General features: G+C 34.5%; 2 protein-coding genes across 3 annotated transcripts; both read left to right on the forward strand.

Moving 5' to 3' along the window:
• The first annotated feature begins 1,389 nt into the window (after nucleotides 1-1,389).
• LOC132308788 (uncharacterized) lies at nucleotides 1,390-6,970 on the forward strand. 2 transcript variants are annotated; one of them, XM_059807008.1, is made up of 5 exons: nucleotides 1,390-1,543; nucleotides 3,028-3,633; nucleotides 3,745-4,093; nucleotides 5,413-5,693; nucleotides 5,863-6,970. In XM_059807008.1, the coding sequence occupies exons 2-5, from the start codon at nucleotides 3,090-3,092 to the stop codon at nucleotides 6,621-6,623; spliced, it is 1,935 nt and encodes a 644-aa protein (XP_059662991.1). In that variant the 5' UTR covers nucleotides 1,390-1,543; nucleotides 3,028-3,089; the 3' UTR covers nucleotides 6,624-6,970. The 2 variants fall into 2 exon arrangements, with proteins under 2 accessions (XP_059662991.1, XP_059662990.1); XM_059807007.1 differs by having other exon boundaries at nucleotides 3,028-4,093.
• Nucleotides 6,971-7,009: 39 nt separating this feature from the next.
• LOC132310019 (uncharacterized) lies at nucleotides 7,010-17,885 on the forward strand. Its single transcript, XM_059808261.1, has 6 exons — nucleotides 7,010-7,195; nucleotides 13,290-13,311; nucleotides 13,499-13,617; nucleotides 16,029-16,645; nucleotides 16,742-16,870; nucleotides 17,069-17,885. Exons 1-6 carry the CDS (start codon nucleotides 7,010-7,012, stop codon nucleotides 17,883-17,885), a joined length of 1,890 nt encoding a protein of 629 aa, XP_059664244.1.
• The last annotated feature ends 8,623 nt before the right edge of the window (nucleotides 17,886-26,508 follow it).

Here is a 26,508-nt window from a genome sequence, read left to right on the forward strand (position 1 = left end):
AATCAAAACCCATATCTTTCAGTTTCCATCGCCTGCTGTTCCTTCCCAATCAGTTTCCATTTCTTGCCCTCTCTTTCTCTCTCTGCAACTGCAAACTACAAAATCTACAAGAATCAGAAGTTCAAAACCCAATAGTCTTTCTCCTCTTTCTCTCTCTAAAACGATGGTGAGTTAAAAGGGTCTGATTCCCCGGTTGTGGCCACTGATTCTTTATGTATGTTCCAAACAAGATATGGAACAGCAGGCGATGGAAACTGAAAGATATGGGTTTTTTATTTTTTGAACAATCTGAAATGATATGCCGATATGGGTTTTCAACTTCTGTTTCTTGCAGACAGATAGATAAACTGAAATATATGAGTTTTGATTCTCGTAGCTTGTAGTTTGTAGTTGCACAGAGAGAGAGAGAGAGAGAAGGCAAGTTCAGAGTTGAGAACGATAATAGATGGAGTCGATTGGGAAGGCTGAAAGAGGAGGGAGATATTGCTAATGTGGCAAATTGAATATAAAAATAGTTTTTTATTACACGTGTCTACAATTAATTGGTGTAGTCCACCAACTCAGCCAAGTGAGGTGTATGGACTTGGTCCATACAATAATTTCTCATGATTCTGTTTAATGAAGAATAAATATCACTAGTTTATTGATTTTAGTGGTATAATAATGAAGGAAAACTTGAAGAAAAGTAAGTGTGCATAAATAATAATAATAATAATAATAATAAAGAATGAAACCATGGACGCCTACTCTAAAAAAAGAGAAAACTTGCATAGCTGTAATGTAGGTAAATGTAGTTGCACAAAATTTAAATTTTGAATATTTGATTTCTATTTGTGCATAATTTATTATTTATAATCTCATTTTCATTTTATAGAAAATAAGAAAGAGGGTGGCCGAAAAAAGGAGAATAGTTGTGGAATGAAGAAAGGAAGGAGGTGAGCTGGTGGCTCAGTGGTAGGGTACTGTCCATGTGTAGTTAGAGAGCCACGTTTCGACTCACCTCCTCCTCTGGTAAAAAAACAAATTATAAAATGTAATGCATTATTCAATTCAACCAAATAGAGTAGAATATTTAGCCTTTGCTCAGACTATAAATACCATTAAATCTTTCTTTTTAAACTAGGTTGTGTGTATGTAACTATTATTTATTAGAATTATATTTGTTTTTTTTTAAATAAAAAAAGAATTAGCTTAAACTGTTATGAGATTTTATATAGCATAATAAAGATTCAAAATTGAAAAAAAAGAAAAAATAATGAAAGGATTAGTATAAAAAGTGATGGTTATTTTGGTACTTTGGCCACCGATACATTTAAAACATTTTGTGCATGATATTTATTTAAAAGAACTTTTGATAGAGGATAGGGTATTTATGATTAATTTTATAGTTAGTGGGGCTTAAAGTGAAATTTAAGACAACAAGGGGCTCTCAGTGTGTAAACAATAAAAAGGGCAAAAGGAGGGCTCTGTGCTCATAGTTAGACGAGAATGCAGAAGAGAAGAAGACGATGAAGACGGAGACGATGAACTGTGGATTCAATAGGTATACATACATATGTCTCTCTGTATATATATTTTCTAGGGTTTCTATTTGTTCGCGTTGGCTGACGATGATTCTGTTACCCATAAATTCCTTGATTTTACACGATAAGAAACGATGTATAGATCTATTTACCCTCACGCTTTCTTCTTCTGCTTATTACAATCAGCGCTTAGGTTTTTTCTTTTATTGTCTGTTTCATTGAAACTCAGTTATTTTATAGGGAATTTGTTCTTTTTTCATGGAAAATTTCTCAAAAAAGAAAGCAATTGAACAATTTTTGGGGTTAAAAGCTCACAGTGATACAAAAAAATTGGTCCTTTCGGTGACACTAAGGGCTAAAGGAAAGAGATGAATGAAATATATATTTTTATTTTATTTATTTATGTGTGTGTGAAAAGAAGAAAGGAATAGAAGGGAGAGTAATGACCCTGTTTATAAACTTACCTGTTGAGACTCAAAATAAGTGAAAAAAAGTTTATTTTTAATTTTCTTTAAGAGATATCAGATTATTGCTGTTCCTCTGATAAATTTCGTAGAGATTCTAGGATTTTTTATTTATTTATAACAGAATTGACAATTATTGACGAATTAAAAACAGTGGGGACAGGTCTTTCAATCCCCAAAACTTCTTAATTCATTACTAAGTTAATAGTGGCTAAGCTCTCTATTTTGAACTGTTTCTTGTATCTTCATATCAGTCACTGATAAGGTGCAGCTGTAACTTAATGTGACACCGTGTCCCATTAGACTTTAGGCATATGTAAGGCATCTGTTCCTGAATCAAAACATTGGATCTTCTTTGAACATACTTACTGAGTGGCATCCACAGACTGTTACTTCCACTTTGTCAGAGTCTTCTGCATAGAATGATGGCTCTCAATTCTCAAGTTAATCGAGGCCTGTCTGTTTCACAAACAAACTGTGCTTTATGTTTCAGATTGATGGGCAACCCAGAAAATATGGCTACAGGATGTAAAAATATATATATATGTGTGTGTGTGTGTGTGTGTGTGTGTGTGTGTGTGTGTATTTGATTTTTAGGGCTAGGTCCAACTGAGGACAAGAAATGATGTATTTAGGAATGCATCTATTATTGGTGGCACCAACTAAGCCAATGTGGGAGAATGTTGACTGGTAAATGAAAGCCCATTATGTCACCACTGTCCACTGCTCAAGAGCCATATTTCGAGCAGCTAACAACATGTAGTGCAAATGAAGGTGAGCTGCTATACTGAATACCCAGCTGGGACTAAGTAGTAAGACCATGATCTGCGGGTGACCTGAATCTGATCACTCATTATTCCAGATTATGTAGCATTTGAATTTATTTGTGTAGGGTCAGTTTTTATTATCACGGGATATTGATATTGTCTTGTATTTGTTATAATTCTATTTAAAATTAATTACTTATCCTTTTTGCTATTGTTAATAATGGACTTTTGTCTTAGTTTATTATATTTATTCTGTTTTGTTTATTTGGTCAGGTAAATTAGTTGTTTTCCCAGAGCTTGAGTATTCTTCTTCAGCTAATTTTTCTGGAAGGTAGATGGATCGACAGGCTCATGATTATGCAGCTGCTGCTGCTATGGCATTTGCCCAACAGCAGCAACAAGCAGCTAATATTCAACAGCAGCAACAATTTGGTTTCCATCCACAACATCAACAGTTCCCTCCATCAGTGCATGGTCCTCCTTTCTTACCCCCACATCATTCTCTCCAACAGTACCCTTTCCATCGCCACATGCAGCAACCACAACTCCATCCACATCCTCAATCCCATCCTCATCTTCTTCATCTTCAGCAGCATCAGCAGTCGCCGCCAGCTTTTCCTCCGCATCCACCCCCTCATCTTGTTCCTTCACCTTTCCTTGGTCCATATGATTCTGCATCACCCCCTCCTGCTCCCCCTTCTGATCCTGAACTACAAAAGCGTATTGATAAGCTTATCGAGTATTCTGCCAAGAATGGCCCTGAATTTGAGGCCATGATCCGTGAAAAACAACAAGATAATCCTGCTTATAGTTTCCTCTTTGGTGGTGAGGGGCATAACTACTACCGCTACAAGCTTTGGTTATCGACACGGCCTCCAGGTGGTCCTTTCAATCCTCCTTTCCCCTCCTCTTCTATACCTATGATGCATCCTCCTAACTCTATGATTAATCAATCCTCTTTGAATGCTCCGCTAAATGCATCACCTGCAGCTGGGTTGGGTGCACCTCAAATGCACCAATCTCCCTTTCCACCATTCTATGAGCAGCAGCATCCTCAGCCCTTTGTTGGTCATGGTCGACCAGATTACGATCAATCTTCTAGGTCCTTTAAAGGTCTGTCTGGACCACTTCCTTCTGATGTTGCAATGGAGCTGAATAATGTACTTAGCAATCTCACTGGTACTAAAGAGTCGATTAAAGGTGCCAAGATCTGGTTTATGCAGAGGTCTCCATTTGCACCTGCTCTTGCTGAGTCACTTAGAGACAGAGTGTTCACCATGGATGATTCTGATAGACAATTGCACATAATTTATCTCGCTAATGACATACTATTTGACAGGTACTTCTTAAGTGCTCTTGCATTCTTTAGTGAAACATAAATTTGAGCATCCAGAAACGAGCCTTACATTGAATTGTTCTGTGATTGTCCTATAATGTTTCTTTATTCTATTTCAATTTAATTGATCACTTAGTAGCATCTCACTCTCTCTCTCGCGCGCGCGCGCACACACACACACACACACAAAGACGTGTGTGCAACCACAACGCACACCAAAAAAGAATGAAAACTCTTGGCAATTTTTGTTTGCTTTTCATTTCACTTGTTGAGCAAATTTCATTCTTATAGAACATAATTGCCTCTTTCTGTCAGCAAATTTCATTCTTATAGAACATAATTGCCTCTTTCAGTGAACTTTGTGTATATATATATATATATATATATATATATAAATGCTTCTTTTTTTTCCCTTTAAGTGACAAAATTAGTTGGGGTTGAAAAACGGAAGAATTGATTGAAGATGTGTTTGATGTGTGCAATTCTTTTGAGCATGATGAAATTGATGACCAATAATCTGGAATCATTTACAAAAAGGAGAATGATTAACCACAAAATGTTACGGCAGGGCCAGCTAGAAGGCTAGGCCACCACCTAAGGCCACACTAATAGAAATTCATTCTACTATATATTTCGTTCCTTACTTAATATTACTACTTGTAAATTCTTTAGACTCAAGTCCAACATTAAATATAATGTAAAAATAGATTTAATAACGAGAAAGAATTTAAATCGTATTTATGAGAAGAAAAAAAAAAGAACTTAAATCATATTAAGACTCTTCTTCTTATCTTCTTCTATTATTTCATATATTCTTTATTTTTTATTTAATTCACGCTTTTTAAAAATATTTTGTTGTGGATCATTATGAACATATTTAACATATATTAAATAATGTGATACTGTTTAATTCGATACAATGCTATTGCACTGACAATATCTAACAATCTGCCCTGGTGCTTCCTTCTGGCTAGACAACAAATTTCATCATGGAGTTTTAAGAACTAGGTTGGCTTCAGGAGAGTATCACTATTGTGATGAGCACCAGGAGATTTTATTTTGGGCAAATTACACTAGATGGACATGTTTGTTAGGTCAAATCTCACGTAGATGGACATTTTGGTTTGCCAACATTTTGGTTTACCAAAATGTCCATCTATGTGAGATTTGACCTAACCTGAAGGGGTGTCAGTGTAATTTGCCCTTTTATTTTTTATTTTTATTTTTTTGATTACTGCCTATAATTTTGAATCTTGTAACTAGTTAGTTTGTGCATTAATTCTAGCAAATAACTATTTCCAGATCTTTCTGAATCTATGCAGCTTGCAGCGACGGATTGACCCTCACAACCTTGATAATGAGGCTCTTGCATTTAAGCCTGTTTTAGGTTCCATGCTTGCAAGGATTTACCACAACCCTCAAAATAAGGAGGAAAATCAGTCACGATTACAGAAAATTCTACAATTCTGGGCCTCGAAGGAAGTTTATGATCATGATACTATTCGTGTGCTCGAGAATGAGATGATGGGTGGACCACCGGCAAGTTCTTTTCCTGGGCCTCTGAAGGAATTATCTGCTGCTATAACAGATCCCTCAGCTGCAGGTATCTCTCTCTCTCTCTCTCTCCCCTGAAAAACAATATAATTGTTACCCAAGTTGTACCCCAAAATATTGGAGTTTGTCCAGTAGTCGGCATAAGCTGTCTCCAGGTTTGTCCATGAAAATTTTGGGAGGTTTTTGTTAAGAGTTACTAGTTTTTGTTTTTCATGCAGGAATGTCACAGCAGGCAACAAATCATAATATCCTACAGTGGCAGCCCGATAAGCAAAGTTCGGTTTCACATTTTCCAGATCAAGAACATCCTGATAAACAAGTTCCTCTCGTACCGTCCTTGGTAGCCCAGTCATTTCTTCCAAATGCAGTCCCCACGGGTGCTTTCGTGGGGTCCGCACCATCTTCTGTTCAACCAGCAATTCATCAACCTGCGCTTCATGTATTGCCCACACCAGCTGCTAACGTTGGTGAAAAATTGCCTCCATACCCTTTGTTCCCACCTGGTCTTATTCCTGGAATGGTCAGAAAGATGCAGATTGGCAGTGGAGTGCCTTACTCTCCCATGAGTCCTTTGGATATCCCGACTGTAATACCACCCTCCAATGCATCACCATCTGAAACTCTCGAAAGAGTTTCAAAATTCTTCAAAGAAATTGGAGAGGTTAACCCTTCTGAGGGACCCATGAAACCATCTGATCCAAACGACGAAGATGATGAGTATGAGAGAGAGCCTCCCATTCGCAAGGGTGGAGCTTGCATCCCTCCACCACCTAATCTACAAATTGACCCGGAAACAGGGACTTTTCCTGATGGAAGTGTAGAGCGGAAACCTGGATCAGGTGGCTCAGGACGGTTGGGACTTGGTGCCACAGCTAATCCAAACGAGGAAAGTCAATATGATGATGTTTATACTTCTTATAGGAAACAGAGAAGCACCAATTACCATTCATCCATGAGCGCAAGAGCAACCACAAGGTAAAACCAGTTGAATGTGTTGCTACTTGTAGTAAGAAATCCGAGACTGAAGGATAGCTGGTTAGTTTCTTTACTTTCTTCTTCTTTTCTTTTTTCCTTGCCCCTTTTTCCTCATTTCCCGATGAAGGTGCTCTTAGCTCGACATCAGTTGTTCTGTTCCATCGAGTTGGAGTATTTGCAACTTATTCTGTAGGAACATTGGCATCATTTACCTTTATTGTGCTAGTTAAGATTTTGAATTGATTGAATGCATGGACTGTGGACCACAGAATCCTGTATTAATTCTTCTAGACTTAGAAGCAACGGCTAGTTAACTAGTAATTAGAATTATATGCAGTCCCATTTCATGCACTGATGAATTTCGAAGTTTAAACTCTATAGAAGTGAGAAATGAAGTTATATTTCAACTGTGGAAAGTTTCTTCCGAGTCTGGAAGAGAAACAGGTTAACAGATGCATAAAAGTAATGTTAATCTGTGATAAACCGGAGGGAAAGAACATGAAGCTTGTTATGCTGAAGTTTGATCACTCCTCAAAAATGCCATTGCAGTTGATTATAGAACAACATATGTATACAGTGTGGCACTAGTAAAGTAATAGACAGGAATATCTACTATAACAGGTTGACAAGATACTGGTGCACAATACATGATTGCATTGTCCTGGTTGTGTTCACCATGGAGCGAATCTGGCTGGTGGATGTGAAAAAGTGGAGATCAGTGTTGCTACTGTTATGGAGGTGAGATCCATTCGGTCCTTGCTTTACCACTTTAGCAGCTTCTTGCTTCGTCGTGATTGCTTTTATTCTATACAAAGCAAGTGTTAAATGTATGAATTTTATTTGAAACCTTGTGATAGCGGCAAAATTCCAAGTTACTTCAAGAGGTGGTTTCCCACATTGGTGTTGATTTTTGTTTGCCTTTTCCTCATAGCCCTTGATAATCTATTTAATCTTTTGTTAGCATGAACGAGGCAATGGTGTATTAATGTATTTTAACTTCACAAGAGTCGTTTCAGGCATGTACCAGACCCTGTGTGATTAACATCCTGCCGTTCTCTTTACTGTTACATTTCATGGCTTAAGGCTCTGGTCCAAGTTAATTAGGGACGCTATTGACGTAAACTTGCATTCTCATGCTTGATAGACAAGACTTTATCACCATGACGCTTTGTGACGACATTGAAATAGATGTGTCGATGTGCTTCAGCCAAGTTTGGGAGCACTGAATCTGTTGAAATAGATGCGATAATGTGCTTCAGCTAAGTTTGGGAGCACTGAATCGGTTACTTAAAATTGAAATTGAAATAAATTTATACCTATTCTTGATGCTCTCAAACGGCAACATGAACTTCTTATCCCGAATGATAGTTATAGTGGCCGGAGTCTTGTAAGCTCTCTCCAGACCAAACAATATTAGGTGGTATTGGTTTTTGATTTGGTAATTTATTTTCATGAAGAACATGGTAATAATGTTTGGTTTGGTAAATGACACAAATTGTTTCATTTGAGAGCCAAACACAATTTCTGTTTCTCAGGACTCTCTCTTGTCCTAACCTTTCTTTTCATTCACTCTTCAATCCATTTTATCAAATGACTTCATTGTTTGCTCAACTCTAGATTAACAGATTTCCGGATTTTAACCTAGTTCTACTTTTGGATCTTAACAAGTCCTATAAAAATTTCATTAAGCCAAAAAAGTCCTACTTTTGAGATTTATTTTTAAGCAAGTTTAAATTTAATTTTTAACCACTATTACCCTTATTACTAACGTACCAATTAATCATGAACTCTTTCCTTTTGTTCTCACGCTCGTATCCGTTTATTGTGCTGTTTTTTTTTTTTGAAGTTGTTGTGGCTGACTTTATACACAAATGAATGTGTTAATGGTCGCTTCTCCAACCATGCTTGTGGGGTTAGTGGTCTCTACTCCAACCATGCTTGTGGGGTTAGTCCTTCTTACTGACCTCTTGTAGTTTGATGAAATCTACTCAAACATAACCCATTAGGTATTGGTTTGCATTGGTCCACAATGAATGTAAAGTAAAACCTATTCCTTTTTGGATACGAAGAAAAACAGAAAACCTAACCTAAAAATGTAAAATATAGACTCCGTTTGTTTAAATGTAAAATATTTTTTAAAAATTATATATATATATATTTTTAGTGTTTGGTTGTCGTAAAATATTTATGAACCAAAAAAAAAATTTAAAATAAAAATAACTTATCCATTAATTTTTGATAAATTATTTTATACACCCCACTCGATGGACTCTATCTCAATCTTGACCTATACTTTTGCCAAACACTCAAAAATAAAATAATATTTTTACTTAGAAAAGTAAAATATTATATGTCGAAACAAATTGAGCCATAATCAAAATTTGCATACAATCGTCAAATCTCAAATAAAAATGAATATAATATATATATTTTTAAAAAGTATATACAAATATTACCAATAACTTGAAATTATGGTGGATGGTGAGTAAAGAAGAATATGTTGAGAAGAATACAATTTTTTTTTAACACAAGAAGAAGAATACAATTGGAACCAAGGAAAATAAGGAAGAATATGACATGGCACAGAAAAAGGAAAAGAAAAAAAGTGTTCCTCTAATGTATGAAAAGGGTAAAATAGGTATTTTAATTTTTAAAGAACTTTGTTGGAAATAAATAACAAAAATAAGACCTCTTTATCCTAATGAATTTTTATTGGACTTGTTTATCTTTAAAGTATAAAAGTAAGATTAAGTTGTAATTTTCTTTTATATATACTTATTTTACGAAAATTAAACCCAGTTGTGATGGATTCACATCGCACTGATTAATTTGTTTACCCCAAATCAAATCAATTTACAAGAATCAACTAATTAATGGGGCAAGTATCTTTTCTAACTTTGTGTCCACAAGAAATTGATTGCATAATTTTCAACATCCTATCATTCAGAAAAGACAAATCAATTTCAAGATGGCAAACATTTTCTAAAATTTATCTTAGATTGGAATACTGTGACAAAACTACCCCCAAAACTAACATTTTTTTTCTTTAGAAAATTGACAATAAACACGTACCATAGTATATAATATGAACAAAAACGTGACTAGACAAGATAAAATAGTATTTTTATAAATAATATATTATATTCTTTTTTATATACAGATAGTCCTCACCATCTAATTTATGTAACTTTAGTATAAAAACTATAAACTAATTAAAGTTCTATAATTTTAATTTTTTTGTATTTCTATAAGTCTTGTTCTTGTTCTAATTTTTTTAAAATTTGACATTTCTATATGTCTATCATATCGGGTCCATTCTTCTTAGCCTATTACTATAATTGTCCACAGTTAACATGAATCCATTTATGGTGTGAATTAAGGAATTTTTCTAGCTTGAAACCCATGTTTGAAGCCTATTACTGCATTTTTTGAAACCGTGTTTGTGATTTGAAGAAAAAAAAAAAATACATGTAATTTTTTCAAAGCAAGGTACAATGATAGGTAGATCATAGATTAAACGTGCAGTATCATGTGAAACATATCAGATGCGAATGCGATGACCTATATATATATATTTAATATAGATTTATTCTATACACTCCACTAATGGTTTGATCTAATTACTAGAAACAATATTTATATTATATAGTATATACTCAAGATATATATACATATATATATATATTCAAGTTTTCAAACTCAAAAAAGAACGCCCTTGTATCACAGCGGTTGGGTTGTTTTTCGTTGTTCTTGAAATTCTGACTTCGAACTTTCGTATGCATTTGTAATGATAAAAATATTTTTTCCTTATGTTAGGCGTTGATGATACATTACATAAATCACTTTTTATTAATTAAGGCATGCTTTCTCTCTCGAAAACTCTCTTTTTGGGGTCCATTTTTTGTTCTGATCATATTATCTTTGTACCCCCATCTGTTTTTTATTTTTTTTGTTCTTTGACAAATTTGAGTCTTTTGGTCACAACTGACTGTTCAACTTAAAGTTTTAGGGTTTTTCTTTGAATTTACTTGTCTGAGGTTTGAATTTACTTGTTGGGTATGCCCATTTTCACAAGCATTTATGCTTATTTGACTTGGAATGCAAGTGTATATAAAGTCGATGGTTTTAATCATTTAATTAATTAATTTATTGTTCTCTCTTACCCATTTTTGGTTCCGGCTTGCTTTTTGATGTTTACTCTTTAGGTTTCGGGGATCAAAATAGGCATTTTTTAAGGTTCGTCTCAAGCCTTGGAATTATTATTAGTAAGATCTTTGAGTTGTTGCCTTGAGTGTAGAAGATTCAAGATTTTTGGGTTGAAGTTTATTGGTTTGATTGAAGCCAATTTGGGAATTCGAGGCAATGGGTCTGGATTTTTGTTAATTTTGAAACTGGAATTTGTAATTTTATTATGTTGTTTTAGTTGGGTGTTTTTCTCTATGATCCCTTGCTTGTATTATTTGTGAACTCCTATGTTGTTATTTTTCAACAATATTGAAACACAGATCAATGTGTGAAGTTTAGGTGAATGATAACTTTTACCATTGACAGAAGTTTTGTACTCATTCAAGATTGTGAAGAACTTTCCCATTGCCATGTAACATTAGGTGTTCTTAGCTCTCTTACTTGCATCTTAATATGCATTCCTTATAAGTTAAGTTACACAAAGGGAGAGCGGGAGGAAATTTGAGATCGGAAGTGTGAGAGCGGTAGAATTATTTCATAAGTAGTGAAAATTTGAGCGAGAGTGCGTGCGGAACATGAGAGTAGGAGTGCTCAGAACGTGAGAGCGACACTCATTGAGAAGAATTATGTGACTTATCTTATAATTGATATAGATGTAATTATTTTGAAATTTAAGAAAATGTCTGCATCTAAATTTTCATCTCGGCTTTTAATTTATGTGAAACATCCTATGTACACAACTGCTTGGATGGTCCCTTGGAGTTATTTTTGTCATGAAAAAAATTCGGATGCCCTTTCCCAAGTCAACACAGTAGTATAGTCATTTTACACCTAAAAAATACTTGACACCACTCCAAATGTGCCATTTGGGGTGTAAGAGAAATACGGATCCATTCTTTCAAATATAAGTGAAAATTAAAACTAAAACGGTCATTGGACCTAACCTGTTAAAATGTTTATTTGGGTGTCAGTGTAATTTATCCTAATATCATCCAAAGTAGATAGCTAGAGTATTTTTCAGGATAAATTTAAAGTGTGAAGGTAACTTTGAAGAATAATTTTGTAAATTTTATTGATGATATATATTTAAATCGGTTGCTTCCAGTTGTCGAGCCTTCGCACCCCTAACTTCTAGAACTCGTTTGACGTTGTTGTTGTAATGATAAAATAGTTTTTTTCAACATGTTATGCATTTGGTGATATATTATATAAATCACTTTTACTAGCCTTACTGTATTACCCAACATAATTTCATCTTAAAGGCAGAGAAATTTCCTTAAATCAATAGCTCGAAAGTGTCCTGAAATGGTTAACGATTCACTTATAGAGAATTTCTAACAAAAAAATCTTGAAATACTATTGAATGTCTTTAAAAAATCTAAGTTATAATTTCTTAAATAGATGTAATACACAAAAAATTTAGAATGGAGAATATTATAAGCTAAGTGTGAAAAATGTGAAATTGGGTATAAGTACCCAGGGAATTGGAAATGAAACCAGACTAGCAATAGTAGTTCTCATAATATTAATGCAATATATATATTTATAGAATATGTATTATGATATACAATATAATTCACACATTCATTTTGATCTTTTGAAGGTTCGAATATCGATCATTCACTTTAAATTTTTTATTTATTTTTTTTAACATAAATAATCAATATAATCACTTTTAGTGTTATTTTATGTTCATTTAACATATTTTTCAGGTTTTTTTAAAATATTTTTAAAAGAAAAATGTAACTTTAACCCACTTTCTTTCGATACTCTTATGGATGCTCTAAAAAATGTAACGATGAATTTCTGACATCCAATTCAGGTTCTGTTATTTTATTATTATTATTTTTTGAAAGTTGAAGCAAAAGTTTATATGTAAGTGTGTGTGTATATATATATATTACCTTAAAGCAAAGTATATATATTGTATAAATTAAAAAAAAAAAAATACAATGGGCCGAGAAACAGTGAACCCAGGCCCAAACTCAGTGGGGACAAAAGCCCAACATGGAATTACATGTTAAAAAGGCCTATCCCATTATGCTAGGAAGTTCATAAAGGAATTACGTGTTGTGCTGTGCAGCTCTCTCCCACCCTCTTAATTTCACTCGCTTGGTTAATTTATATATACTGAAAAATATAGAGGAATTATAGTATAAAGTAATTAAGAACAATATATATTAAGCAAAAAATTAAATTAATTCTACGGAAGCCCTTAATAGTTAATTATATTATTTTTTGCATCTATATAACTGGATGCATGCATGTTTACTCTCATATCTGCACCACTTGTCTCTGCCAACCTCTCTCTCTCTGTCTAGCTCTGTGGCGCGCGCGCACACACACATACATATATCTATATCTATATATATATATATATATTAATGTTGCTCTATACTCTCCATTTTGCTTCATTTACTTAAAAGAAGAAGTAAGCAAAGTTTCTGTCTGCAGATCAATTTCTCTACGTCTTCTACGTCTGCAGGTTATCTCTCTTTCTCTAACAAGTACTAGCTAGGTTGTCATTTTCAAAATTTGAGACAAAACAAAAAGCGTTTGGTAAACTTAGTTTCGTTTTTTCACATCTAACAGAAAACCAACAATTTTCAAAACTAGTTGCAAATTTGTTAAGGAATTTGGCAACTCCAAAAGGATGGTGTGGTTTTTAGTTTTCGATTTTGGGGTACTGTACAGTACCACTTAAACGACTGGAGGAGGCTAGGGCAGAAGAGGGTCTTTGTTGGAGTACCGTCTGCACCGTCATCGTGGGAATTTCCCTCACCGTCGAACGCCTCCTCCACTACGCCGGAAAGGTACTTCTCTGAGCAATTATAGGAATCTTCTCTTTCTAATGTTTGTAGTATCTGAACAACAAGAACCCAGAAGCCCTGCTCCCTCTCTCTCACACTTTTCGTCTTCCAATACTATCATTTTACTCATTTTATATATATTTTATAAAATAGTGGTAATTTAGTCGACTTAAAATTTAAATTTGTCAGATGAACCTACTTGCATCACATTTAAACTTTGAGGGCGTTTTTTTCACAAGAGAGAGACATCCTTCAACAATGTCATTTTCTGTTATTTTATAAAATTATTTATTTTTATATATTTTATAAAATAGTTCACTAAAAGTAATTTAGTTCATTTAGAATTTAAATTTGTCGGATAGAATTTCAAGCAACTTCCATTTTTACGCTAGATTTACAACAATACCTTATCAGCAAGCTTTGGAAGATTTTCATGAGGATGCTCCGCAAAAAATACTGCTTCTTGTATTTTTTTTTTCTTTTCTAGTAGACTCCCTTCTACAAGCTTCGTTTGTTTCAACGTATATTTTGTCTTTCTTATAAATTGAAAAAATTTGTTTTGTTGCGGCCGTTTTGCGAAGAAGGTTGTTTTTGGCTGTAACATTGGTGTTTGGTTTCTTTGGTGCTGCCATATAAGTAAATAATTTTATTTTATATATATAATTTTTTTCAAGAATAAAAAATATTTCCGGAGACCTATTTACAACAAATAAAAATTTTAAATGTGTTTTTTACACATCATAAATATAAAAATATATTATAAATATATTTTAAGACTGCTTTTTGCACTTTACCCAATTTCTAATATAAGATTGTGAACAACTCTTAAAGCTCCGTGTGTACTACTGCACTCTGTATCATTTCGCGAGACACTATCACCATATTTCTAGAATTTTATACCCACTTATTGGTGGACATGAATTATAAATTCTTAATGGTCAAACTTGCCTTCTACAAATTTGTCATATAATAACTCTAAAATAGAAAAAGAATTTTTGACACAAACTAACAAAACCCGCACACCATATCACATATTCCCGCAACCGCTTGCCACCCATTCCCCAAGAGTTCCAGGTGCCACGTGTTTCTCCACTTATACCGCTCAATAATATTCATGCATCTATTTTTAGAGTTTCATGCCCATGATGGACAAGAATTATAAATCCTTAATGGTCAAGATTTCCCTCACAAATAATTATTATAATATAAAATACCTCTAAAATAAAAATATTTTTTTTTTTGACACAAATCCTAACAAAACCCAAACATTATATGACATGACACATCACGCACCCTCTTGTCACTCACGTGCCTACACGCATAATAGAAATTAGACGGAACAAATACATGCATTGAATTAAATACATCATATAGCAAAACCATTCACATTCACATGAGAGGTAACTCACTATTTATTTTTTGATTGCCAGTCATGTTTTATGATCATGGTGTTTTTCTCTTGCTTAAAAGAAATTTGGAATTTGAAAGGTTTAGTTGTTCAAATTAATTTGTAATTATTTATATATAGCTTATAATTCTGTGAAATGCATAGTTTATTAATTACTATATATATATATATATATATATATATATATATATATATATATTCTTCAAACGAATCTACATGAAATTAGATACACTGTACCTAAAATAGCAACTAATTAATAAAACCAAAGACCATCCCTCTCTAAATGGAGCATTACAACCCACATTAATCTACCCAATTTTATCTAATTACATACAAAAAATGTTTTTTCCTTAACTAATTACGTAGAAAAAAATTATTTGCACTAAAGAGAAATCAAACTTTTGACTTGATAATTTCTGGAACATTAGAGTCAAATGACTTACCACTTGAGCCAAATCTTGTGATTAAAAATGTTTGATTTTATTGTTTCTCAAAATTGTTTTTAAAGTAATTAAAAACCGCGCTTTTAAATAAGTAAACTAAAACACGTAGGTCTTAAAATCTCTCTCTCTCTCTCTACTCTGAGGATCTGAATCCTGATCCCTTTCTCTTCCTATATCTGAAGCTTGCAGCTCATGTTCTTGAGCATAATTTGATATCATAATATGTGAAGGACCTCCCGCCTGATGTGTTGTTGGAGGTTCAACACACTTAAATAGCAATTAAAATGATTTTTTTTTTCCAATTTTTAGTAAAATGAGATGGAATTAATAGTAAAATGCATTTTATTTATTTAAAAAGAACAATAATGAGGATTGGTTTTAACCAAAAAAATAAAAATAAAAATAATGAGGATTGGCCGTTACTTAATTACAATGTATGAATATTCCTGAGTTGAGATTGGACTTTCTGGTTCAGTAATATTCCATCTCTTCTTTTATTTCAACATGCATGCAGTTACTGAAAGAGAATGATCTGTTGGGATTACCTATTTGATTCCTTAAAGCTTCTAGGTTTCCCTCCTATGTTCATGGGCTGGATTAAAACTTGTGTATCTTCAGCTTCCTTCAGCATCTCAATTAATGGTGAACTTTGTGGTCATCTTAGAAGTGTCAAGGGCTTAAGGCAGGGTGATCCTCTCTCACCCTTCCTTTTCACTATTGTTATGCAAGGCGTCACCTCAATTGTTGACAAGTTCATTGCTGAAAGGTCCTTCAAGTACCATTGGAGATGCAATGAGTTGGGGTTGTCTCACTTAATTTTTGCAGATGATCTAATGTTGTTCTCACATGCTAGTCTGCCATCAATTCAAACACTTAAGGGTGCCATGGACATGTTTTACTCTCTTTCTGGTCTTCAAGTCAATCTAAGCAAGAGTCAGGTCTTTCTTTCAGGGGTGAGTACACAACTGGAAACTGACATCCTTGGATTGCTGGGAATTGAGAAAGGTCTTCTTCCTGTTAGATACCTTGGTGTACCATTGATTACTAAAATGCTAAGAGCCAATGATTGTAGAACTTTTGTGGACAGAATCACTTCAAGAATTGCTTACTGGACAAGCAAGCACCTTTTATTTGCCGGAAGGCTCCAGCTCATTAGAGCAATTCTCTTTTCAACTCAAATGTATTAGAGCTCTAAGTTTATCCTTCCTATGAGTATTCTACATGAGCTTGAAAACATTTTTGGTGCTTTTTTGTGGTCTGGCCCTGAACTAAAAAGGACTGGTGCCAACGTTGCTTGGGAAAAGTGTTGCATTCCCAGTAAAGCTGGAGGTCTTAGTATTCCAAACTTGCAAATTTGGAATGAAAGTGCAGTCATGAAGCATTTTTGGAACATTCTATGTTCAAGGTATATGTTGTGGGTCAAATGGATTCACACATACCTTTTTAAAGGTAGAAGTGTATAGGAGGTTAAAGTACTTGGACAGTGTTCTTGGACTTGGAGGAGATTGCTTGGGCTTAGGGATTCAATCAAGCCTCTTGTCAAGTTAGAAATTGGTGATGGAGTTTCATTCAATTTCTGGTTTGACAAATGGTGTCAACATAGCCCTCTGCATCAACACATATTACCTCATCAGATTACTTCAGCTGGATTTGACAGCAAAACCAAAGTGAACATTTTCATTAGCAACAACTCATGGTCCTTTCCCCAATTCATTACAACCCTTTTGCCACAACTACTGGACACCTCCTCACTGCCTAATCTTAAAACCCACTGCATTGACAAATACATTTGGATTCCTTCCAAGTTTAGCCAATTTTCCATAGCAAGAACCATGGATTACTATAACCTACAGTACCCTAGTTTACCTTGGACCCACCTTGTATGGTTCAACTCTTCCATTCCCAAGCACTCATTTACACTTTGGGTTGCAATTCAGCAGAGGTTGCCTACACTGGATAGAATATGTACAGCACATATTAATTCCACAATGTGTACCCTGTGCAATGCAGAACCTGAATCTCATGATCACTTGTTTTTTAGTTGTTCATTTGTCCAGCCTCTATGGAAATTTCTACAGGCACGTTGTGGATTCTATATTCAACCTACTTCCTGGACTCAGCTCATTGCTTGGGCAGCCTTTCATTGGAGGGGAAATTCTGATCACCACAACAATACAGTCTCAAAATTGGCACTAGCTTCCCTTGTCTACAACATCTGGATTGAGAGGAATATGAGAATCTTCAAGAAGAAAGCTCGCAGTGCTAACTTTTTGCTCTACCTCACCTTAGAAGCAATCCGCTCCAAAATTCTCTTATCAACAATTTCTGATACCTTCAATGTTAGTAGAGTTGCTGTTGAATGGGAGCTTCCTGAGTCTGTTATTCGACCTCCAAAGAAACCACCTGACCCTAGAAGATAAGATGCTTAGTGCACTGTTGGAGTCTTATTCCATGTGCTAATTGCAGTTTCGAAGCTTTGATCGCACTCCTATTGATTTGTAGAACTCTTGCTCTCTACTTTTCATTGTGTTGGTCTTGGGCCTCTTCACTTAGGCTGGTTGTTCTCCTATTGTAATGGGTTTTGCCTTTGAGCTCTTGGGGCCTTGCTTGGTTGTTCTCTTGTTAGCTATGGGCTAACTGTTGAACTTCATTGTAATATCCTTTTCTCTTTAAATAAATTAACTTTATCTTTCAAAAAAAAAAAAAAATATCAATACTTTATTTATATACACACGTACATAAATTCTTTGAAGAAAAAGAATGCTCTACAAATGATAACTTTATCGACTCTGAACTAATCTCCTCTCCATTTATTTTACACATATGATTTATAGATATGCTTTTAAAAATGTACATTAACAACACAAAGTCACAAACAACCAAAATCTAGAATAATAATAATCATAAATAAACAAATTACGACCCATTTGAATGAGAATCTAGATGAGTATTACCACCATTTTGAAGATAATATCTCCTTGAATTAATTCCTTAGTATCCATTACCATAACAAGACCATAAAAAAAATAAAAAAAATATTGTAGAAAAACAAAAGTAAGTGGAGCACATAGGCCTATTTTGGGGTGCAAATAAAAATTTCCTGCTTCAAATATTAGTTTTAATTTTCACAAGAATAAAGTTCTTTTACAATATCCCTCAAAAATATATTAACGAGAGAATAATAGGTAGGGAACTAGGGAATGCAGCTTTACTGGCATTTTCAAGTTTGTGAAGCAGATAGAAATTAATTAAAATACATTACACAAGGCATAAGGGTGCAAATGAACCAAGTTGGTTCATGAAGAGTTGCTCGACTAAAACTTAGCATGGGCTTGTTCTTTGATAAAACAAGCGGAGTTGGAGCTCATTTTTTAGTTAATAAGCCAACAACCGTATTTGACTAAAATTGTTTAGACTTGTGACATAAGCTTGTGTAAGCTCGTATCTTCATATACACGGACTTGTATTCTCATGAACACGAACATAAACATAGAACTGTTTAGATTCATAAATGTAAGCACGTGAGTATGCTCGTGAATATAAGTTTGTATAGACTCGTATAAGTTTGCGAGTGAGACAAAAATGATTTTGAACATGAGTTTAAATTAAGCCTAATCGGCTTTTGTTATTAAACAAGTTGTGTAACAACCTACTCCACTACATGATTTTGTTCTTGGTTTTTACTCTAAAATATCTCATACCATTCTTCAACAAATACATGTAAGCACTTCATATTTACTTTACACAAGGTCATCACAATCACTCCCCTTTTCTATTACGCGGTATGATATTGTCTGCTTTGAGTCTGAACCCGCACACTTTTATTATTGAGTTTTATCCAGAAGACCTCATACCATTTGAAAATCGAACCAGCACATATTAATATTTCATCTTTACCTTACCTAAACGATGTGAAATTATGTAACTTATAATCTATGGGTGCCTATTTGTACCAATCCACGTAGGTAGTGACAAGTCGAGTTTAACCTTTTCAAAAAAATAACCAGTCAAGTTTGAACTCAAACACATGTTTACAGCATTACCCGGAAAAACCAAAAATATATATATATATAAATAAAAAAAAAAACATTTTATGGCATTTTGTTCTGCAACCATAGTCCACGCGCTTTTAGTTGCGGGTAATTAAACGTATCGTTATTCCCAACAAAAAGAAACAAATTTGCTTGTCATGGGAAAAGCTACCCCACATAAAAGTCGAGTATGATCTTAAGTTGCTTAAAGCCTGAAATGGAAAATCGATTAAAAATATCTCATTATGGTATGGCTGTGATATGATGTTTCTACGCCTTCAAACCACTGAAGAAAATTCTTCAGCAACATGTGCAAATATATATACATATATATATTTTACATGTACTGGAGAAGGAAAAGATTTGTCTCACCCAAGATTTCACTATAGTATAATTTGGACGAGGAAGTTTGTGATTGTACCATTCATTTCTTACTTTTTATAACAATTGAAATATCACGTGGTAAAAAAAAAAAAAATCATTTAAATGTTTTACTATCTTTTCCAAATAAAATAATTATACAAATCTAGTTAAGGGTTGAAACCGTAAATTCATTTTTACCTTTCATCTCACAACCATATTATCTAGTAAATTGGACCACATCGAATCAAATTATATAATTTGGCCTTATTTTACTATTCTATTTCAATTCTAAAAATTAAAGTACCTTTATATATATATATATATATATATATATATATATATATATATATATATATATATATATACATTTGTTCAATTTTGATTGATATAACTCAATGTATATCACAATTCATAAGATTATAATTGGCAGGGATGCAGAAAGTAAATCCTCGAGGTCTCACTTTCGAATGACACTCTTGACTTGAATGGTGCATGTGTTATGGGACCGATACACGTACTCTGGGAAAGTAGAAAAAATTCTCAACCGCTCACATAAAATTAGGCTTACATTAATTATCACATCAACAATAAATACCAAGTCCACTAACATAAGTGTAACAAGGGTCATTTGTCTCGGTTGGTATCAAAGTCAGGTTCAGTCTTTGATTCGGTGTCACGCCAAGTGCCTAGCCCAAAAGGCTTCCAGGTGAGCCATCCTGGGTAGGCAGGATGGCCCGACTACAACGAGGGCGTTGTGAGTTTAGATAGGGGGAGAATTTTATAAGGGGTCATTTGTTCCACATCGGATCTAGATAGGAAAGTGTTGGGTATAAATAGATGGATATGCAGCACTATCTAATAACTTAAATTTTTAGGTAAATGGCAAGCATCCACCCGTTACAGTTGGTATCAGAGCCAGATTCAGTCATTGATTCGGTGTCACGTCAAGCGCTTGGCCCGAAAGGCGTCCGTGTGAGCCACCCCGGGTAGGCAGGGTGGCCCGAGCCGCAACGAGGGTGTTACGAATTTAGGTGGGGGAGAATGTAACAAGGATCATATATCACATCGGATCTGGATGGAAAAGTGGTTAGGTATAAATAGGTGGGTATCCAGTTTTACCCAACAGCTTAAACTTTTTTTATAAATGGGTAATCGTTCACCCCTTCCAATAAAGCATTGCAAATTAATCACAACATTATTCAAATATATAAGCATGATTAAATTACATCATGCTTATACGACTCAGTAAGCAATTAAATACATTTTCAAACCACTGTTTAATATCTGGAATTACACATTTATGCAATTTAAAAAAATTACTTCTTTATTATACACATACATTATTTAATTAATTTATTTATTTAAGAACATTCTCAAAGTCGCTTACTTGACAAGGAATAGTCAATCTTTAACATTAGAGAAAGGTACTTCAAATATTTTTTTAGGTTTAGTAATTGTAGTAGAGACTCAAATTTCACAATTTAACTACACATGTGAATTTTCATCAAGATGTGTACTATTCTTAGCTAACAATCAATTGAGATATATTCTCAATGAAATAACACTTCTATTGAAATTAAAATCAAATTGCATGAAACTTAATGTCCATAAAATTAAGAGACGTCTAAAATAAGGGGAAAAATGTTTATTTAATAAGGTAACATTAATTTCTTTATGCTCAAAGTTTCCTGATAGGTTTGACTTTAATGTAATACCCATAGTTTTCAAAAGGATAAGATTGAAATTTAAATTTAATTCTATGTGTCAAATTGTTTATTTGAATAGTGGTTTATTTTAATTAATTGTTTTATTTAAATGAATTATTTTTTTTATTGTGTTTATTTGAATTAATTAATTGTATTTTGATTTTCGGTGGTTACATTAATTAATTGTATTTTAATTACGTTAATTACTTACAGTCTTTTGAACGTCACGTATGTGGAGCCGTAGATTATAATTTAGGTGTCGTGGATGATAACTTAGGTTTTGTTCTATGGGCCGACTAGGATTTAGATTAGGGATCTATCTTTGATCCTACAAGGAGTGGGGTTTTATTAAGTCTAGATATATATATAACAGTATGGCACCTTAGGGTTTTAGCAAACACAGACCCTATTTACGTTCAGAGTTGTTGAGAGAAAACAGAGAGGAACAGAGAGAGGTTGTGAGAAACAAACAGAGCAACTTTGGTGAGGGTTTGGCCGTGGCTTGAAGGACGGACGTAGGAGAGAGGAAGATAAAGCAATAAGAGATTGAACAGTGAATTGGATTGTCGGGAAAAACTTAGAAAGATGGCAACAGAGTTTTGAATCCAAAACTATAAAGGCAAGTTATTTTCTTCCTCCTTCCCTTTGGCTTGTGTTCTATGCACCTAGGTAGCCTCTAGGGTTTAATTAATCGTGAACTGAGTTTTACAGTTATATTATATGCTATATTGATGCTCTGTATGTGTTGAATCTGTTCAAGTATAGTTCGTGCATGTCTGATTTAAAGTGTGTTCATAAAGCATGTTTAGTTTGTAGAACTTGTAATCTCTGTATTGGATTTCAACTGCTGTAAACACACCATGGGGATTGTACTGGACACGGTTAAGACTATTATGAACAGTTTAAAACCAGATAGAAAGGGTTGGACGTGGCCGGCGTTGAAGAAGAAGGTCGCAGAAAGTGCAGACGCAAGAGACGGCTCTCAGAGAGGGAGATAGCCGGCTCCAGGAGGAGGGAGCCGGCTCCCCCCCATTGCAGAGCCGGCTCTAGGAGAGGCAGAGCTGGCTTTACCTATCTAGAGAAGGCTCCAAGAATTTGGAGCCTGCTCTTTTGTTTTCTGGAGCCTGCTCTTTTGTTTTCTGGAGCCTGCTCTACAAGTTTTAGAGCAGGCTCTCCCATAGGAATTGTTTTCTGGGCAGTGTTTGGATGGTTTAATGTTCCTGAACTGCTTTGTGAGTGTACTGGGGTTCCTAAGTGAAGTTTTAAGAGTTATTAAAATCTCTTATTGCATGGTTTATATCCTATGTAAAAGAATGGAACAGTATAAAAGTAAACAATTTAGCATACTGTTAATGGATGGGAGGAACTGAATTGTTTAATTTAATTTTAACAATTTGTTGGATTATAGCATGATATATAAATCTTGTTTAAAATGCATGATTTTTATATTTGACTTTGATCATCTGTTATTTGTGAAAACTTATCTGCAATAGTTCTGTCATGTATGGCTTTTATCGTCTCTGTTTTAACATAGAAGTCACCACTGTGTTATTTTTGGTATTGAATTTTACTGCAATAAATCAAAGTCTGGATTAATACTAGATGTAATTTAAGACCTGTAAGTTCAATTTAGAGGAAGAACAGTAAGGTCGGATGTGCCGGAGATGAAGTAGAAGACGTGTAGTAGGGAAACAAGAAGGCTCTAGAATTAAAAAGAGAAGGCTCAATGGAAAGGAGAAGGCTCTAGAATGTGGGAGCCTGCTCTAGGTGGTTTAGAGCCTTCTTCTGTTTTTTAGAGAAGGCTCTTTTCAATAGTGTTTTCTGAAATTTTTCTTTTACGAACAGTTTGTTTACTGTTGGAGCATGGGAACTGTTCTGTTGACTATGGGGTTTTACAGAGGGTCTTAATGGTTAATTCTAAGTGTTATTAAACTTATTATTGCATGGTTTAAGTCTCTATGATAAATGATGAAGCAGTGTAAAAATATACAACTGTGCATGCTATTAACAGAAGAAATGAACTGAGTGGCTTGTGTTAAATTTCAGAAATTTAATGGGACTTCACAGAGGGATTAAATAGTTAATTTTGGGTGTGATTAAAACCTTGAATTGATTAAAGTTGATTTCTAAATCAATGGGACAAACAGTATAAAATTAATAAATTTCTTACGCTGTTAACGGATGAAAGACGGATTAATTGCTTAATTAAATTTTTAGCAATTTAATGGGATCCAGTATGTTAATAAAACTTGTTTTAAATGCATGATAAGGTTTTTATTTTAGATTGGAACTATGCATGCCTTGGATGTTAATTGTTATAATATTAAATTCTTTGATGCAATTACATGGATTAATACTGGATTTTAATTGCGAGATTGTTAATCTTCTTTCTACAATTATTTGGATATTTGGTTTTGAATTGTAAATTACTTGCTTATTATTTATATATTGTAATTTACATGGATATGGAGGATTTTATGTACCGGTATGGGACGGTGACATACTAGGTATGGTTTAGCTCAAAACGCTAATTTCTACCTTATAGATTTTAATTGGTGAACAACTTTACCTGCTCTATCAATTATATGGATTTTGTGAATTGTATGCACCGGTACGGGACGGTGGCATACTAGGGACAGACTGATTTAAAATACTCAGTCCTACCTATTTTGGAATAAGGGTACGAATTATAAAAATATAATTCTCCTTATATTTAAGTCTGTGCAGTTGAATAAGCTAAATGACTTATTGGATCTTTTATATAAGTCTGTGCGGTTGAATAAGCTGAACGATTTATTGGATTTCCTGTGGATGGATATGAATGGATTTAAAATATATAATTATGGTACCGCAATCTGAGCTTGAGTCTCATAGTCGACGGTTAGGGTGCGTATATGCAGTAGGATGCGTAACTAGCTATGTTGGTTGAGGTATACCCTGTTAGGCTTAGGTAGTCATGCCCACTCAGGTGCGTATTGCATATTGCCTTCTATTCAAGTTAAGACCCTCAGCATAGTTTAGTGAAAGTCATGTAGTGTGGATATATATTTATCTATTACGGACTATATAGATATGGTTGGGACATCTAGGATGTATCTGCGTATCGGTTCTCTGTTTGGATTGTAGTTAAGATAGAACTTGTTCGTGGGCCTGACCCACTATTATTTTTCAGGTAACGAACGGTTCCAGGTCTTAGAGCTTATTCGTACTGAGTAGAGACGATTACTCATTCTACCGACGACGTAGGAGGTTTCTTTATGGTTTAGCAGTGGGCTTCTTTTCAGTTGTTAGCTTTCCAGTATTGGTTTTGATTAGGGGTTCATCAGATGGATTCCCGAGTTGTATTGGAATTGGAAAAGTTGGATATATCAGATTAATACTTTACTTATAAAATTTTATTTTGAGATTTTCAGTTTTGGATTATCATTCTAGTTTCTTTTCAGCAAATTTTTATTTGTTCATATTTCTTTAATTGTATTATGTGTTCGTTTATTGCTAATTGGTTTGATATCCTCGGGTAATCGGGTGTGGGCCTGGCCAACCCGCATCTGAAAATCCGGGGGGTATCACATTTAATGTCAAATTAGAATTGCTACTAACTCGCATAAAATAGGTCAAGTGCAAAAAACACCCCCCAAGTATGTTTACAGTGCAGATCACACCATTCTTGGGCAAAAAACACCCCTCAAGTTTCAATTTGGTGCAATCAAATCCCTCTGGCACATTTAAAATCAAACTTAACTAAAGTACCCTTAGTCAACAATTTTATAAAATATATAAAAATACAAAATTTTGTAAATAAACCAAAAAGGACAATTCTGCAATCAATTTTCAATTTGGTGCAATCAATTTTGCCCACCCATTCTGCAATTCGATCTGGGTGAGGCATCAAGACTGTCATAGAAGATGGTGAGCTCGAAGGCGACTGTGAACTATAACGAATCCATAGGACCCAGAAAATTAAGACTCATCAAGCTGTGAACTATGACCCGATTGAGGCTCATGACGCCGACGAAACATAGATGACGTCAAATCAGTGGTAGTGATAATGGTGCTGCCGCCGCTCCACTGCCACATTTGATTACTCCTCGATGGCGTTGCAATCGATGTTTCTCAGCGGTGAGATGTTGGATTACAACATCGATGGTGGAGGCGCCGCCACCCCCATTATCCCCAAACCCCACAATCGGGCAACAGAAATCAACGAAGAGAGAAAATGGAGGCGAAATCGCGCCATATCCTCGTCGCCTCATTAGCCTTCTGTCGCTACAAATCGGTTTCCTCCATCGGTGGTTTCCCCTGCCACGTTGATTGAGTTGCCATTAAGTAAGAAAGACGGAGCGACAGTGAAGGCTCGGAGCGGCGAAGATAGTGGATCCCGATTCCCTTTCACAAACCCATTGATCCTGAGTTCACAATCTTGGCATCGAGATCCGGCCACCGCCACCTCTAATCCACAACCCACAAGCCATCGATACCGCCAGTGGTACCTTGATTCGCAGCTACCATATTTATATATATAGATAGATATGTGTGTGTGTGTGTGTATTTATATATATATATGAATGGATGAGATTGATGTGTGTGTGTATCTATAGATAGATAAACACGTGTGTGTGTGTGTGTGTGTATGGTGTGAGGAGGAGGTTTTGAATGGTAGAGAGTAGAGAGAGAAGGATGGTATTTTCGGAAGACTAAAGGACAAAATAGGTATTACATTAATAATTTATGTCAGATTTATGACAGTAATTTTGCACAATTTTAAAAGATTAGGGATATTTATTGCACACTTTTTTAAATAAGGAATAAAAATACAACTCAGAGTATACTTGAGGGGTGTTTTCTACACTTACCCTTAAAAAGTATTTAAAAAAAATTTGTATTTCTAAAAATCAGGTACAATAATATTTTTGATAACATAATTATTTAATAACTCACTCTCA

Source organism: Cornus florida, unplaced genomic scaffold, assembly GCF_030987335.1.
Source record: "Cornus florida cultivar Cherokee Brave unplaced genomic scaffold, ASM3098733v1 CherokeeBrave_3.0.0_Hap2_Chr05, whole genome shotgun sequence".
NCBI classification, from domain to species: Eukaryota; Viridiplantae; Streptophyta; class Magnoliopsida; order Cornales; family Cornaceae; genus Cornus; species Cornus florida.

Excerpts from the sequence above, each read along its gene's own strand:
- LOC132308788 (XM_059807007.1), top strand. The coding sequence starts at position 3,090 with ATGGATCGACAGGCTCATGATTATGCAGCTGCTGCTGCTATGGCATTT. Across the intron at positions 4,094-5,412 it reads AATGACATACTATTTGACAG|CTTGCAGCGACGGATTGACC; the intron begins GTACTTCTTAAG and ends GAATCTATGCAG. Across the intron at positions 5,694-5,862 it reads AACAGATCCCTCAGCTGCAG|GAATGTCACAGCAGGCAACA; the intron begins GTATCTCTCTCT and ends TTTTTCATGCAG.
- LOC132310019 (XM_059808261.1), top strand. The coding sequence starts at position 7,010 with ATGAAGTTATATTTCAACTGTGGAAAGTTTCTTCCGAGTCTGGAAGAG. Across the intron at positions 13,618-16,028 it reads TCCTCCACTACGCCGGAAAG|CTTCTAGGTTTCCCTCCTAT; the intron begins GTACTTCTCTGA and ends GATTCCTTAAAG. Across the intron at positions 16,871-17,068 it reads TGGAACATTCTATGTTCAAG|CCCTCTGCATCAACACATAT; the intron begins GTATATGTTGTG and ends GTGTCAACATAG.